This window comes from Hippoglossus stenolepis, chromosome 21, assembly GCF_022539355.2.
Source record: "Hippoglossus stenolepis isolate QCI-W04-F060 chromosome 21, HSTE1.2, whole genome shotgun sequence".
NCBI classification, from domain to species: Eukaryota; Metazoa; Chordata; class Actinopteri; order Pleuronectiformes; family Pleuronectidae; genus Hippoglossus; species Hippoglossus stenolepis.
The window spans coordinates 4,265,231-4,280,598 of record NC_061503.1 but is presented as its reverse complement, the minus strand read 5'-3'; the positions used below and the strand labels follow the sequence as shown (position 1 = coordinate 4,280,598).

Genomic DNA, 15,368 nt, shown 5'->3' with positions numbered 1-15,368 from the left:
GAGAGGAGAGTGTAAAAAAGTATCTGCTGCCATTTACTATTCTCAACACAACATTCAAACTTGAAATTACATAATCACATCCATCTTCCGAACTGCTGAACAGACGTTTCAGTCTGCAAATATTAATTATTTGGCCTTTTTGAGATCAGCTTGTCAAACTAGCACCTCTACGCGATGTGCAGGATAGGACAGATAAATATTACATTACACTGCTAATATAACTATAGTGCAACTTTCCACAAGAGGGGATTTCAATGGCCTTTGCTCTAGCCCAACCCAAAAGCTGACCCTGCTTCCGTTCTCTATTCACTGCCTCTAATCTGAGGACTCAGTCGAGGGCTGTGCCCCCTCCTCTCTCTCTCAGCCAAACAGAGGAAATGGAGGTCCGGTGTGTTTTCACAGGGATAAAACCCCCTGAGAGCTCAGACCCAGGAAACTACTGTGAGACGGTGAAATGTCTCCCCCACAGAGCAAATGTAAACTTCCTGCTCTGACATCAGACCAAGCAGCAGCTTTAATTAGAACCATGTCAGGCTATGCCTGTGTGTAAATACAGTATATCCTAAGTCATAGCAGGGACATATACCCACTGTCTGATTATCTCAACATCCAACACACTTTTAAATACATCAACACAAGTAAACCTTACTTTTCAAAAGTAAGTCAGAACGTCACCCATGTGGTTCATCATAGCAAACTGAAAACTGACAGTTAGCCTCAGTTGCTTTGCATCTATTATTATTATTATTATTGTTTCTACAATATTTGTTAGATTTTAACAGGGTTTCTGCTGGTTTAAAAAGTTAGATTTAAGACCACAATGAATAAAATATAAAACCAGAATTGCCAACACTTCCCCATTACTAAAGTTAAGGTGAAATAGTACAAATACCATAAAAATACTAAGATCTCACATACTACAGGTAGAAACATTAGGTATTCAGTCTTTCCCTCAGAAAGTTGTTCTATCCCTGTATACAACCTCCTATCAACTTATCAAACTGCCAGATTTAAAAAAGTTAGAATATTTTGTATTTCTTACATCAAATCCCATGAAAACACTCAAGAAAGTCAGAAACAGACAGACTATTAAATTTAAGATCTGACCAAATCCTAAAAGATCAAATATTTCCCCATATCATGTAACCTTTGTTGTGTCCAGCCATGCAGATAGTTTCAGTTAGATGTTAATAGGATTTGAGAAACCTGCCATGGAAACGTTTCATTTGTTGTACACAGACCATTCAAATTTTCCATTTGTGGAATGGTGTGTTGCTGTTGAAAGTTTCAGACAACATCACTGAGAACAGTTTTTTTCTTCTTTTTTTTTTATCATGGACTATAATATCAAAATGTTATGGTTCAGGATGCAAAATCCATAGCTTACAGCATTATTGCTGAGCTTTGATAAATAAATGATGTACCATAATTCTATGCTCTGACAACACAGGCAGAATTCCCTTCATCTCCAAACCAATCCAACAAAAAACAAAACTACCTGCAGGGCCAAAGACCAGTGAGAAAAGATGTGGTATCAGAATAGTAGTTTGATAAAACACTCGGAGTCAAGGTATCCTTGCTAGCTTTTTCTAGAGCTTTCAACCACATATTCCTGCTTTGAACAGCAAATTAAGTTATTGGATAAGATCTCAAGGACTGTATAACTACTCATTGTGTAACCAAAGTTTCATACTTGGGTGACATCATCACAATTGAGACTATATCCATACTAATACGTTTTAGTTTTAATAGGCATCACTACTGCTACGTTCCACCTAAAATGGAGATGTTTTAGAAACGATGATGCATTCACCCGCAATCACTTTGTGATTGGTTCCTCCTCATTGTTTGTCCGAGGAAATTATTTTCTCAACTTACTTTTCATCATTGTATCTAGTGTTTTTTGTAACTGTGCAACTGCAGAGAAGATAATCTGCTTCCTGTTTACACTGGCACACACATTATACCCTTTAAGGTGTGCTAGCATAGAAAGGGATTACTAATGCAAAGCTAAACAATCTTTTATTTTAGTTTATACGCCATTTGAAAATCAAAAAGGTATTCGAATGGGTGTAGCCTGAGCCAACAACTTTATTTGCTTTCGAAGACTTTGAGATGCAGTGGAGCTCTAGAAAAAGCTAACAAATTGAGTTAAGATCACTTCGTCAAGGAATTGAAATGTTACGCCATCGACGGTTATTGGGAGAAAAGGGGGATTTCATTTAATTTGTTAGTAAACAACAGCCAAAGGAAAAGAGATAAGACCCACACAAATGAATCTTACAGCCAAAATGATATCTGGTGATTTTGATTCTAAATATTTAAAAAGAACTTGAGGGTCAACTCTTTGCCTTTAACACGATAACAAGGCATAGCTGAATCAAAGGGTTAGATTAATAAGCAGACTAACTGAGGAACTCATTTCTGAGCAGACGAGGCTGACATGGTAGCCTTAAATAATCAAATAAAACAAACGTGTTTGTTGAATTGTTTTCATACAATCATATAATTTATCAGTTACTTAAAATTCAGCGAGTGATAGCGATGAAGCTTCAACAAAATGGGTTCCTCGGTACACAACTACTGCAGCATCAATGATCACATAAACTTAAAGGAGGTTAGTTTTCATGCAAGACAGGGAAAAAGTGGTTTACGGAACAAGAGCGACAGTGTTAGGAAGGTTAGGAAAGGGGAGTAGGGGACGGGGGGGAGGAAGAGGGATCTGGGAATGCCACAAAGGGACACAAGGCATCACATATGGAGGACGGCAAGGACAACGAGCGCTTCCACCTTCAGGTTTTCCAGGTCTTTCTCGTATTTCAGCCGTTGAGTTGTAGCGTCGCCCTGCTCTTTGCGCCGCTTCATCTCTTCCGTCATGACTGAAACTTGGGTCACCAGCTCTTGAATGCGCTGCTTCAGGGTTGAAGTTTGGGCCGAAGCGGGATCTGAGGCAGTACACCCATCTGTTGAGGTCCTCTCTGGGTTGACTGGACTCATCATGCTCCTCAGCTCTTCCATCTCCCCATCAAACCTCTCCGTTAGGTTCGACCTTTCTAATTCGTGCTTCTTCTTGAGGTTCTCCATGCAGCCAGTCAATGAGTCAATCTCTTTCACGGTTTCCTCTGACCGGAGATGCAGTGTTTCGCTTGCCGTAGCTATTTCCTGCCTCATCTTTTCAGCTTCCTCCTCATAGCCATCTTTGACTTCTTGAAGCTCCTTTCTATGTCTTGCTATCATGTCTTGTAACTCAATGGTTTTATCCAATGAATCAATGGGCTCTCCTTCAATCTGAATCAAAGTTTGGGGCCCTGTAGTGGTTTTTAGACATGCCTCAGATAGCCGACCCTGGAGATCGGTTAGTTTGGACTGGAGATCACTGACAACTTCTCTTAATTTGGGACAATTAGGACAGTCCAAGCCACAAGCTTGAACTTCTGTCTGTTTATGCTTTAGCTCTTTGTCATGCTGGATGTTCAACCTAATGATCACATAAGACGTGCAGGCTTCTTTGAAAGCTTCAAGCAAATAGTCACAGGGCTGTTTCTGCTCACAACCAAAGCTTGATTGAGCCATGGACAGGAGCATGTCATCTTCATCAAGCTTTACCTTCGACGCAAGCTGCTTCAAACTATTTGACTTTGCCTCCAATGTCTCAGTTAACTCTTTGAGAATCATAGCATTCTTTTCATTGTCAAGCCAACTGTACATGGATGCAAAATCTGGCATAGTCACCACTTCACTGTAAACATTCGCTTGTGAACAAATCCCTCTCGTCAAGATCATCAGCCTCTTCTGTGCCATCATCTGTTCGGCCACACTTCTCCCACTGCTGCAATGAGTTTCCTCTGGATGTATTTCAGAGGTGCCCAACAGCTGACTCCAGAACTCTCCCTCCACTACCAACCTCACATCTTTTGGGCTCACATGGAATGGCTCTTCTTTCAAAGAACCAAATAAAGTGCTTTTTAAATCACTAAGCATTCTCTCTACATTAACATCTACCTTTCCTAACATCTCTACAACTTGATTAATTGCCTCAGATCTCATCTCCACCTCTTCTACTACTTGCTTTATAAGTTCTTTATCATCGACCTGCTTTTTTCCTGCTGCAACACACTTGCCAACGGTCATTTCAGCTCTTCCTTTCTCAATTCCTAACTTCTCTTTTAGCATTCTTATTTCATTTTCTGCTTCTTCTAGTTTCTCTCCACTGACTTTCTGATATTCCTGGTTTAGTGCCATTAATTCACTGTTCCTAGCGTCCAGTTCAATACAGCGCTGCTCTGTAGACTGCAGGTTTGCCTCCGTTTCAAATAGCTTTGTTTGTGAGGCTTCCAGTAGCTCGTTGAGTTGCTCTTTCTCTGGCTGTAACTCCTCGTCCTCATAATCTGTCGGGAAGCCCAGACCTTTCAATGTGGCATCTTTCAACTGCAGCTTCTTCTCTGTGTCTTTAAGGGTGTTGCCAAGCTCCTCCAACGTGACAAGAGCTTCATGCAGCCTCAAGGATTTCTCATTCAGCTCCCTCTCATAATACTCCCTGTCTATGGCGTTAGCTTGGTTTTCAGCCAGTTCAGCCTTTAGTCTTTTCAACTCTTCCATTACTAGATGATGCTGTTTGCCGCCCTGCTGGCTGATCAGCTCAGCTTTCAGTCTGTCTATTTCTCTGTCGGCCTCAGTCAGTTGGTTTACTATTTCCTGACAGCGTTGTTTCAAAGCTCCATTTTCATTTGTTAAAAGTTCGACCCTCTGAGAGAGCATTCCGACTGTCATCTCATTTGTCTCTGAATGGTTTTCAATTGTTGATAGGGGGCCGTAGGGGTTTTGTAGACGTTCCAATTCTTGCTTCTGAACTTTCCCCACCAAATCCTCCATGGTAAGAAGACGGGCTTCATATTCACGGATGATTTCACCTGCCTTGGCTAAACTGTTTTTTATCGTTTCATTGTCTATCTCCTGCTGGTACTTCCATGTCTCCAAGAGCTTCTGAAGTTGATGTGTCTCTGTTGTGGCTTGATTATAAATATAGGATTTCATCACTTTCCCCAGCTCTGTTAGAGTAAGCGTTTTACCACTTATCAAGTCTTCTAGGTCCTGAATTGCCTCTGAGCTGTCCTGGAGCAAGATGCTAACAGGTTTTTGAACAGTTTCAGGGGGAGGGCTTTCCAGAATCGATGGATCAGAAAGGTAAGGTTCCTTGATGGGGAGTTGAGAAAGCGAGAGGCCAAGCTGTGCCTGCATATTGCGCTTTTTCAGTTCTTGCAGCTTCAGGAGCTCTTTGGTCTCCTGATACTTCTTTGTTAAACTCTGTGCTTGAGAACTAACCAGTTCGGGCCTCTTCGTCTGGGGCGTCACATCAGCCTCCAGACCCAAAGGGTGCTCCAGCTTGGAAAAGGGGACCAGACAGTTGGTTAACACAAAGCAGGGGAGACATAAAGCTTGCTAATCATTTTCAGCGTTATCTATCAATCATTTCTCTCGAATTTCTATTAAACAGTGATATTACAATTAGCATTCCCACATGATGATCCCAAATTATGATACATGAACAGCGATTCAAAGGAAATTCAAAATCCCCTGAGTTTGAATGTGGAAATAAAAAGTAAAGGAAAGAGATTTAATGGCTGGGGTTAGTTAATCATAACAGAGCATGCACATTAAATGGTTAAAAGTTACTTAAAGTGGTAAGTAATGCAATATTAGTTTCAGCTGGAAGGTTTACTCAAGAATGGAAGGAATACCAGGTCCTACACACATTTCTGATGTTTTCTGGTCCAAGCTCATGTTTTGTACCAGAGCAATTCTTTTCTGAATGGAGATAGTGAATCGTATTATTCAATGTAAGTCTAATATAGACTTATATATTTTCAAGTGTTCTTTTTAATTCATTGCAAGTCACCTGAATGTTATGTCTACAAGAGGCAACACAAAACAATGCACACACTGTATCCTAATAGCCACAGCAAAGTCTAATTTTAACTCAGTTGTAAACAAATCCAATCATCTAAAAAGTATTCACTCTGTCTCACTCTGACAAAAACAATCCATACGTCGACACACAAACACAACAATGTATTCAACATCATACCTTTGTGTCATTGTACAGCTACAAACAATACTTGTTAACAGAATAACACATGGATGATCTTCATAGCAGTTAATAGAAGATGGGAATCTGATGTCCATGCAAATAATTAGAAAACAAGCCGAGAGGTTATTATTCATACATGTTGAGTCAAACATTTCAACAACTATTATGCAGCAACAATGACTCTAAAGGAAAATGTAAGGTGAAAGTAAATAACTACTTTAGTGAACTGCTAGGATGAATCAGGCTACAATTTAATATAAGTAAGAAAGCAAAAACAGAATATTAAATATCTATATTTTTTTCAATAAAAATGAAATATAAACCTAAAAACATAATACTAAATGTAAAATATAAAACTGACAATAGATGTGTGATTATATACTTTATATGGTTATTTTCCATTAAAATGTACATAATTTCTATTTTTGTACTGATTTCATGAAAAGACATTAAAAGTGAAATATAAAATTGATTCTGATTCAGAGTTTTCAAGCTTGACGTTTGTCATTTTATTTTCAAATCAGGGCTGGGGGATATTGCCAAAAATTATAATAGGATGAAAGTTTTATTTTCTGTTGATATCGATAATTATCCTGATGTCACAATATATTTTAAAGTGAGTTATTTTTGCTCCTGAGTGAAAGTTGTGGTTCTAGACTCTTTTTTACAAATCGGAGGTTGAGCAATAATGTCCTATACCTCCTCAATATGCTTGCATAGTGCAAATATATTATTAATATTGTGATAATTATTGATATTTTTGCATCACCCATCCCTATTTCAAATTCACTTTTTCTCGTTTTCCTTTTAACAATAAGTTGCAGCCTAATTATTTCTAAAAAGCTGAGTTAAAACATAATTCATTTGCAATTTTTTTTCCATTTAGAGTCACACGATCCTCTGAAAGTCAAATCAGGAACCATTACACTGCTGTTCTCTGGTCCATAATCAATGCAATACTCAAGTAACTGCTGGCATGAGTTCAGGTATTGTAACAGACCAACGACAAAGCGAGGAGATTAACTAGTAGAAGCCAATTTTGTATTAAGACCTCAATGTTTTTTCACATGCAATGAACTCATGCAAAGGCACATATCTGTAGCCACTTTGTTGTTTCAATGTCAGTTTGATGTTTTCTTATAGTAAAATACAACATGCAAAGAATGTTACAAAATGAAGGGGAAAAATACAGCTCGACTGTAAATATAACACATGAAATCTGCTCCAGGACTTCCCATCCAATGCAGCGGCATACTGGAGACACAGAGTCGTTACTCACCGGAGAGATGTAACCTGTGCGGATGTCCTGCTCTCGCTCCAGAGCTGTTCTCAGCTGCTGCTCCAGCACCTGTTTGTGATTGTTGGAGTCGATGAGCTGCTGGTGACAGCTCTGCAAGTGTAACTTTAGGTCCTCTATCTGCAGAAGCAGGAGTCAACCTTTGATTAGCCAACAAGTTCTTCAAGGACGTGCTATTCAATTATGTTGATTTATTATTTTACAGCGGAAAGTTACATGACCAATTAACCAAATCAATTTAAGGAGACAACTGCACTGTACCACATGAGGAGAGAAATGTAGCAAAACATGAAAATTATATATACTCGTGGGGGTAGACATGTCTTAGCCCTCAAAACTTAGGGTGAGGTGATCTCCAGTTTGCTTTTATTTACTCACTTAATTTGAAACTGATGCAATAGAATAGGAAGAACTTAAAAAAGGTAATGTACCCCTTGCTTGTAATTCTCCAACAGCTGCTCCAACTCTGCCGTCTCTCTGGTTTGTGCTGTGGTGGGCAGGGGCACCCTTCTCTCGTCCCGTATGGGTGTCTTCTCCACCTGTTGCCAGTGTTGTTCTATCACCTCCTCCACCCTCTGCTGCCTCTCCAAAGACGTGGGACCTAATGAATCCAACTGTCCAACTCCCTCTCCACTCTCATAGTCTGTCCTCCCTGCCTCTTTAGGGGATGTGGGCTCTGTCGATGAGCTGGTCACAGACTCATACCTTTTCCGCCTCTCCTCCCTCCTCCGGCTCCGCTCGAGCTCTCCCAAGTCTGCCTGGAGGCTCTCAGCCTCTTGTGCCCTCTGCTGAGCCAGAGCCTGAGCGATGGGTCTGAATTCTGCCCAGTCGAAGGTCTTCGAGCGGCCTTCTCGTCGGCGCTCGCGCGCCCGGCTCTTTGTGATGCCCGGAGCGGATTCTCTCTCTACAGAGGCCTCTGATGAAGGGGAGTCCTGAGTGACGTCTGGTCTAACCAGACCTTCCAAAGGAGGGAAGGAGCCATGATCCTCAGTCGAGCTGGAAGGCAGAGAAAAGAAAGGTAAGTTTAAGCTTCAAAGTGATGGACCCAAAACCTGACCTGTCGCAATCAGCTGAGATTTGTGTATTGCAAGCTTGTAACTCCGAGGTGGGAAAGTCACTTTAATGTATATTAACACCAACATTTATTAACAGGGGATCTAAATGTAATATTTCATGTTGCCTTCATTAGTTTATGACTTTATACACAGAATGCGGAAGACTTACGGTCACTTCTTTAAATGGAAAGAATGATACCATTTTGTATTAGAAAAGCTATACAGAATCTTTTTTCACATACGATTTTCATGCATCATATATCATCATTATGGTTGAAATGTGTGATACTGTTGACATGAGTGTGCTGACCTCGCCACGTCAGGGGCAGTGGAGGGCCTGACGTTCTTCATGACCGCCTGGATCCAGTTCCTGCGTATACCTGCCGTCATGGCGGACAGAGTGTGCACTCCCTCCTGCGTCTAAACATTTTAAAGCACCATGAATTATATATTGAATGACCATAACAAAAGACACACCTCTATAATGCAACAAAAAAAAAAAGCAGCAAACAGTACCAACAGAAATTACCATAGTCAGGACAGAGTCAAAAACAATTAAAAAGTTTCAACAGCTTTTCCTTTATTAGAAAAATCAGGGTTATCATATTCAATGCTTATATAAATGCCTGAATAAACAAACATTCATAGTACATATAAAGCATCTTACATGTATTTGGAAACCATAGTTGCGTTGAGCCTGGTACTCAGTTACATTGTAGCAAGTGGACAGGTCAATCTCACCATCCAGGTCAGAGGCCTGAGGTGAGGAAAGATAAGACATGCCCAACATGAAACATTGATTCAGGCCTGGTATTAACTTACGAACTGAATGATCAGATCACAAGTGGTTAGTTCTAAATTCAGTTCTGAACCAAATGTGTCCATAGGAAGCGTGTGACCACATTCTTTTAGCTGTGTGAATGCAAATGCATCCTGGGCCACATGTGAAGGACCACCTACTCAGCTAACATCTCTGACCTGCCAAGATCACAAGTATTTTACCCTTCTTAGAGCCCTTAGGTGGATTTGTTTGCAGCCACCGACACAACATCCACACTAACCACTACATAACAATTTAAATTTTTTTTTTTAAATGAGTAAAATCATTCTTAAAATCAGAGCTCCACTCGTGCCAACACTCATTCTCTTACATGCACTCACTGTGTATTTGCATAAAGAGCTGGGAAGTGAGATCTGATTAGAAGTGGTCACAGGAGACACATTCATAATTTTTATGCCAGGTATGAACAGATGAACTAAGTGCTGACCAGTTGTGATCGGATCTCTCAGGATGCATTTAAATACCACGTCTGAACTAAGAAGAGTTTGCAATGATACTGAAATTAAAATTTATAAGCTCACCTCCTCTGCTATTGAATCCTTGTAGTATCTCAGGCTGTGATCCGTCAACACAAACCAGTATTTCTTCCACTACAATGTGGAGAGAAAAATAAGTGAAAATCTGAAGACAGAGTTCTGGACAGCATGTTAGAGCAGACATCTCGTATATAAACATCCTGTCTGTCGATAAAAACTGCTCTTCGTGGCAGCAGAGTTTGCATGTCAATCATATCATACGAAGATCTACTTTAAAGCCTTCAGGCTCCACCCTCGTCTTTTAGGTGGATTGAAGAGACGGCTTCAAAGTCTGGCCACACATGTGTAAAGGCCACAGAAGGCTACAGACATTCAGCAGGTGGACAGTTCAGATGCTGTTTGAACTTGCTTTTGACTGCAAAACGCTTTTTTTTATAAATGCCAGTGACATATGGTTTACTGCCCTGTGTCAGTCAGTCTGTTGTTTGAAATTTGATATACTCTTGAGACTGACGTTCCTTTAAGCTCAAACTGATTTTACTTCACCAGTTAAATGACAATCGTAGGTTATGACTTGAGAAATTAGTACTTAATGGTACCTGGCCTTGCTCATCCAGCTTCACCATCCAACCTTTCTTGAAGTTCAGTAAATCCGGCTGAAAAAAAGAAAAGAAAGAAAGAATATTGAAATTACATTTATCTGGAACAGAATTGAAACGTGTACAAATGGTCAACATGCAAACTGACCTCAGAGGCAGTAAAATACACACACAATGTGACCTTTTCATTAAAAAGTGCTGCAATGGATGACCAGCACTTACCTTAAAATACAGCAACATAACATAGCCTAAAACAATTCACCCATACAACAATTCATAAATGACTGACTGATGTGACTGTAAGAAGCAATAACACATGCTGGGGGTAGAAGTTGACCCGACCGATGGATGAGACTAATTAGAAGCTGTGGATGAGAGATGGTCTAAATGTGAACCACTGGACAGGGGCAACTTCTGCCAGACTTTGCTGCTGCTCAATCACTGTTGTAGTCTGCTGTTATTCCACACAGTGGGAGAAACACTAAGGGCACAGTCACACATGTGAGAACAGCGAACCTACGGCCTGCTGCTCACTTCCAATCTGAGTGAGGGTGCGAGAAAAACATTCGCTTCCTGTGTCAAAGCAAATCCAGCGTGGCTTTGCGTGGGGTTAGACTTTGTTGAACTTTGACCCACGACATTTACCTGCATTCGCATGTGTGACGGTGACCTGACACTCATAAATGTGACAAATGGCCTGAGGAAGCAGTGGTAAGTTGTGACATTCACACATGGCACAAAAATGGGTGCACGCAGTGGGCACAATCTGCACACAAGGGGAGCAGAATAAGGTGTATAACCTGGAGAGGAGAGGAGGGGGCTGCACTGCCCCCTGCAGCATGGAGGTTTGGCCTACAACACCCACACCTTCACATCAAGGCCAAAAAATCATCAGGGAAAAAGGCAGCTTACTACACACAACAACTTAACTACACACTGATGTCAGGTGTTTTCACACAATGTGAAATAGGATAACAGTCGTGAGTTTGGATAAATGCTCATTTTCTTTGTCTCAACCTACTGGAGAAGGTCAAAGGTCAAGGCTGGAGGTTTAAAATCACAAAAATAACTGGTTGGGTTAAAAAGGACATCTTGTTTATTGACTGACTGCATCTCAAAATACTGCAATATTATGTGTGTATCATATTTCTCCACTTCCACCATCACTTACCCCCCCATCAAACTCTGGGAAAAGCTGTTTTCAAAAGCTGCCACGTAAACCCAGTGGCACACTGTCGGAGAATGTCCACACAGACCTTTCTCAATGTTTAATTCTCCTAACGCTGTTACCTAACTGATTCCAGCTTCCCAGCCCCAACAACAACCCAGCGACTTCGCTCCGCTCAGCTGAAGATCTGGCACTGAAGCTGACCCTGGATCCTACAGCTTAGCGGGAACAGGAGAGGCTTTGTCTAGAAGAGTACAGACTCACTGAAACACACCGGCCTTCTGAGGGAAAATTCGCCAATTGTGCGTTAGTTAATGTCAAACACAATCAGTACAAAATCCAAACTTAAACCTCGTCGTCTGCTGACTGAATTCCCCGCGCCTGAGCTCTAAGGACCAGTCTCTATCACTAAAGCCCCTCCAAAAGTGCAATAGTTTGTCAGTAGCACATCGACAGGATATTCAGGAGCATTCTGGGAAGAATCAAGCAGCTAGTTGTGCAGATTAAGACGCTTCCCTTCACTGTGAGAGAAATGATCAGTTAATTAAACATGGATTTTTTGTATATTTTTTCCAGTAGAAATTATCAATGGCATGTTTTACAGTCTGGTTATTTACTTAATAACTGTTAGTGAGTCTGACAAGCAATTTATTGATAACATTTTGTTGATAAAATTATTTGTCTCTCTGATAGTGACACATGTGTAGTAACTAACCCTAACACAAGTGGGCAACTGCTTACTGACACAAATGTCTAAACCTAATGTGTCTCTCACACACACACACACACACACACACACACACACACACACACACACACACACACACACACACACACACACACACACACACACACACACACTTCTGTAAACATCGATGGCTGATTCTGCGTTTTCTATAACACCTTATCAGATTACTTCTTTATGAATGAAAAGTAGTAACTTGCCTAAAGCAGCTTCCACGATTCCTTTCATTTATAAACAAGATGCGTTTCACCCTCTTCTACTTAACACAAACTCCCTGGTCTCAATAACTCGTCATTTACTCTACAATAATATTTGGATGACGCATGTTTTCATGCGTCACAACTTGCCAGGGTTGTACCTTGAGAGGATGGCGTTTTACAAAAGAGATGAGATGAAACACTTACAGTCATGACTGACTCAGTGGTCCTTCGGTCCAGGGACTTGGCTCTCCTCAGAGGGGGCAGGGTGGAGGGGAAGTCGCGACCCTGACCAACATCATGCCTCTGCCCCTGCGGAACACACCGTTAAGTTTTTCTATGTTGATTTTACAGACAGAGGTGAATTAATTCATCATGAAAAACAGGAAAATATAAATGATGATATAGAAAATAAAAAAGCAACATGGACATGTAACACAAACGCATGTTAATAAAGCAAGAGTCAACATTTGAAAGACATATCACAAATCACCTGTAAGCTACATCCATACTACATTGAAAAATGAAAAATGGCATTTTCAAACTAAAACTCTCTCTGCCCACACAAGCGTATTGGCTCCATATGGGTTTTGATCTGTGTCCAAACTAACATGCCTGAAAACGTATATCACGTGACCACTCACATAGACTGGGAATCCACAAGGCAGTGTAATCAGTGAGGGTGACGTCAAGACCGTAAAGACCTGATAAGCAACCAGTTTTGAGTGTCCTCATCATTACTTCCAAACATCTCAGTGTGTGTGTGTGTGTGTGTGTGTGTGTGTGTGTGTGTAATGACGCACACAAGCAGTCTTGGCAACTTAAACTGTACACGTATGTGATATTTTCACAAGACTGACAAAGATATAGGGCCAAGACAAAACAGCCCACATGTTTAACAGTGACTGTGACTGAGCGCATCAGTGTTGTTTTGGTCTCTGTGTTTCGAAAGTCATTTTATCTGCGCACTGAGGTCCAGGGTGGGAAAGGGAAGCATAATCGCCAGGGGAATCCCACCACAGAATGGAAACTGGAAATGAATACAGCACACGCGGCTGACCTCTGACCTACAAACAAAACAAAGACAGGACAGCGAGAGGGAGAGTTTGAGGGAAGAGGGTGAAGGGAAAAGATGGAGGAGGAGTGGGGGGAGGTGCTGGGACAGAAGAATAAAAAAAAAAGGCAGAAGCCAGGCTGGCGGGTCCAGAGCTGAGTTCACATCTGCATCATGTGATGTTGTTTAAAAAAGACAGTTTACAAGTCTCGCTGTATCTATTGTAAACCACTCCGCAATTTGGCATTGCTGGCTTCAATGTCCAAGTGCACACACACACACACACACGCACGCACACGCACACGTTACCTCTCTGTGGAAGCGCCTGTGCTCACTTCGGCCCTGTCTCTCTCCAGTCCTCCCCAACTCTTCCACCTCCATTTTCTCTTGATTCTCCAGCTCCAAGGCCTCCAGCTTCTCAATAACGCCAGAGCGACTGCAAACCAAAACACATGCAGACAAAAACAGTTAGGCAACATTGATTAAAATCATTTTTTTCCAAGCAGGTGATTCTCTGCTCACAACAAAGAGTGTTCAGATGAGGGGTGGCACAGCAGGCAGAGACAGGACGAAACATTAAATTACACTGTGGAGATGTCATGTTTTTGTTTACTGTACATCCATGCTGGGCCTGATTACCAAAAGCTCTCTCTTTTTTCTAGCTTTATAACTTTTTCACATTACTTAAAAAAAGAGTTCCACTGGCAAACCAATGGGATACTTTTATTTTGAAGCAGCTTGTAGCCATTCTATGGTTGCCTGCAGCCTAGCTCAGTGCAAACACATCCATGCCACTGAAAGACAATATATATTTAGTCATTGTAAAGACTTTGTCAATGCTACTGTATAAATAGCAAACAGCACGACAATGTTAGCTGTAATCTAGGAATACATTTCAGGCAGGTCACCATGGAGGAATCAAAGCTTCGACTAACACGGCTTTGCTAACTGAGCCAGATAAATGCCTAACAAGTCAAGGTGAAGATCCACGAGACTTAAGGAGGCTAAGGAGTACAGCCACCTGGTCATAAAGCTGAAACTCAAAGAGCTATCCTACATTAGGTCATTTGTGAAAAACTGCATCTGGAGAACTGAGGGAAAGAGGTAACAGCCTACGCTCCCTGGTGTTCATCTGCAACCTTCCTCAAACTGTCACACAGTACGCTACCAACTCTGACACACTCCCACACAGGATCTTTGTTAAGTGAGGGAGGAATCTGCATTAGAGGGAGAAAGAGGGCGAGAGTGAGTGGGAAATTATATTACTCTTTTGTCTAAATTCTGCCCTTATTTGGGGACTCTCCAGCCAAAGCTGCTGTCCTTAAAAGGGAATGAGGGAGAGGGGATGAGGATAAGGACAGCGTGAGGCCAAACATCCACCATATGATCTTAATGTGTTCCAGGCCTTATTCCAGGAAAGCTTATGTAAATTTGTTACAATCAAAAATCTGATGTGAGAAGGTTAAACTGTCCTGATTTCAATCAAACTTAATAATATTTGTCAATCCCGATTCCTGGCTAATAATAATAATACATTTATTTATACAGCACCTTTCATACATAAAATGCAGCTCAAAATGCTTTACAATAAAATCAAAAGACATGAAATAAGAGATCAATAAGAACGTGTTAGCAATAAAACAAAGACTTAGGAAAAAATTAAAAATAAATAAAAATGTAAGAATAAAAATAAAACAGATGGAATTAAATAAAAGGCAAGATTGTAGAAATATGACCTTCCAGCAGTGTGTCTACTGTCCTGACATTTACATAAAAGGGACTCCAGCACTTATTCAGGAGGCTGATGTGAAACTGCCATCACATTTATGTGGCAAGGTTCGTGTCTTA

At 41.0% G+C, this 15,368-nt stretch overlaps 1 protein-coding gene across 5 annotated transcripts in view; it reads right to left on the bottom strand.

The window, feature by feature from the left end:
* The window catches only part of LOC118100225 (myosin phosphatase Rho interacting protein), a 41,079-nt gene that overhangs the window by 7,312 nt on the left and 18,399 nt on the right, over nt 1-15,368 (bottom strand). For 3 of the 5 annotated variants that reach the window (XM_035145080.2, XM_035145078.2, XM_035145081.2), the window contains exons 8-16: nt 13,830-13,956; nt 12,674-12,778; nt 10,357-10,413; nt 9,803-9,871; nt 9,108-9,197; nt 8,751-8,860; nt 7,817-8,381; nt 7,368-7,505; nt 2,791-5,382 (exon numbers count right to left, since the gene is read on the bottom strand). In XM_035145080.2, the coding sequence (XP_035000971.2) occupies nt 2,791-5,382; nt 7,368-7,505; nt 7,817-8,381; nt 8,751-8,860; nt 9,108-9,197; nt 9,803-9,871; nt 10,357-10,413; nt 12,674-12,778; nt 13,830-13,956 (3,853 nt within the window). The remainder of the gene's footprint in view (nt 1-2,790; nt 5,383-7,367; nt 7,506-7,816; nt 8,382-8,750; nt 8,861-9,107; nt 9,198-9,802; nt 9,872-10,356; nt 10,414-12,673; nt 12,779-13,829; nt 13,957-15,368) is intronic. The other 2 variants (XM_035145079.2, XM_035145082.2) reach the window with 2 other exon arrangements.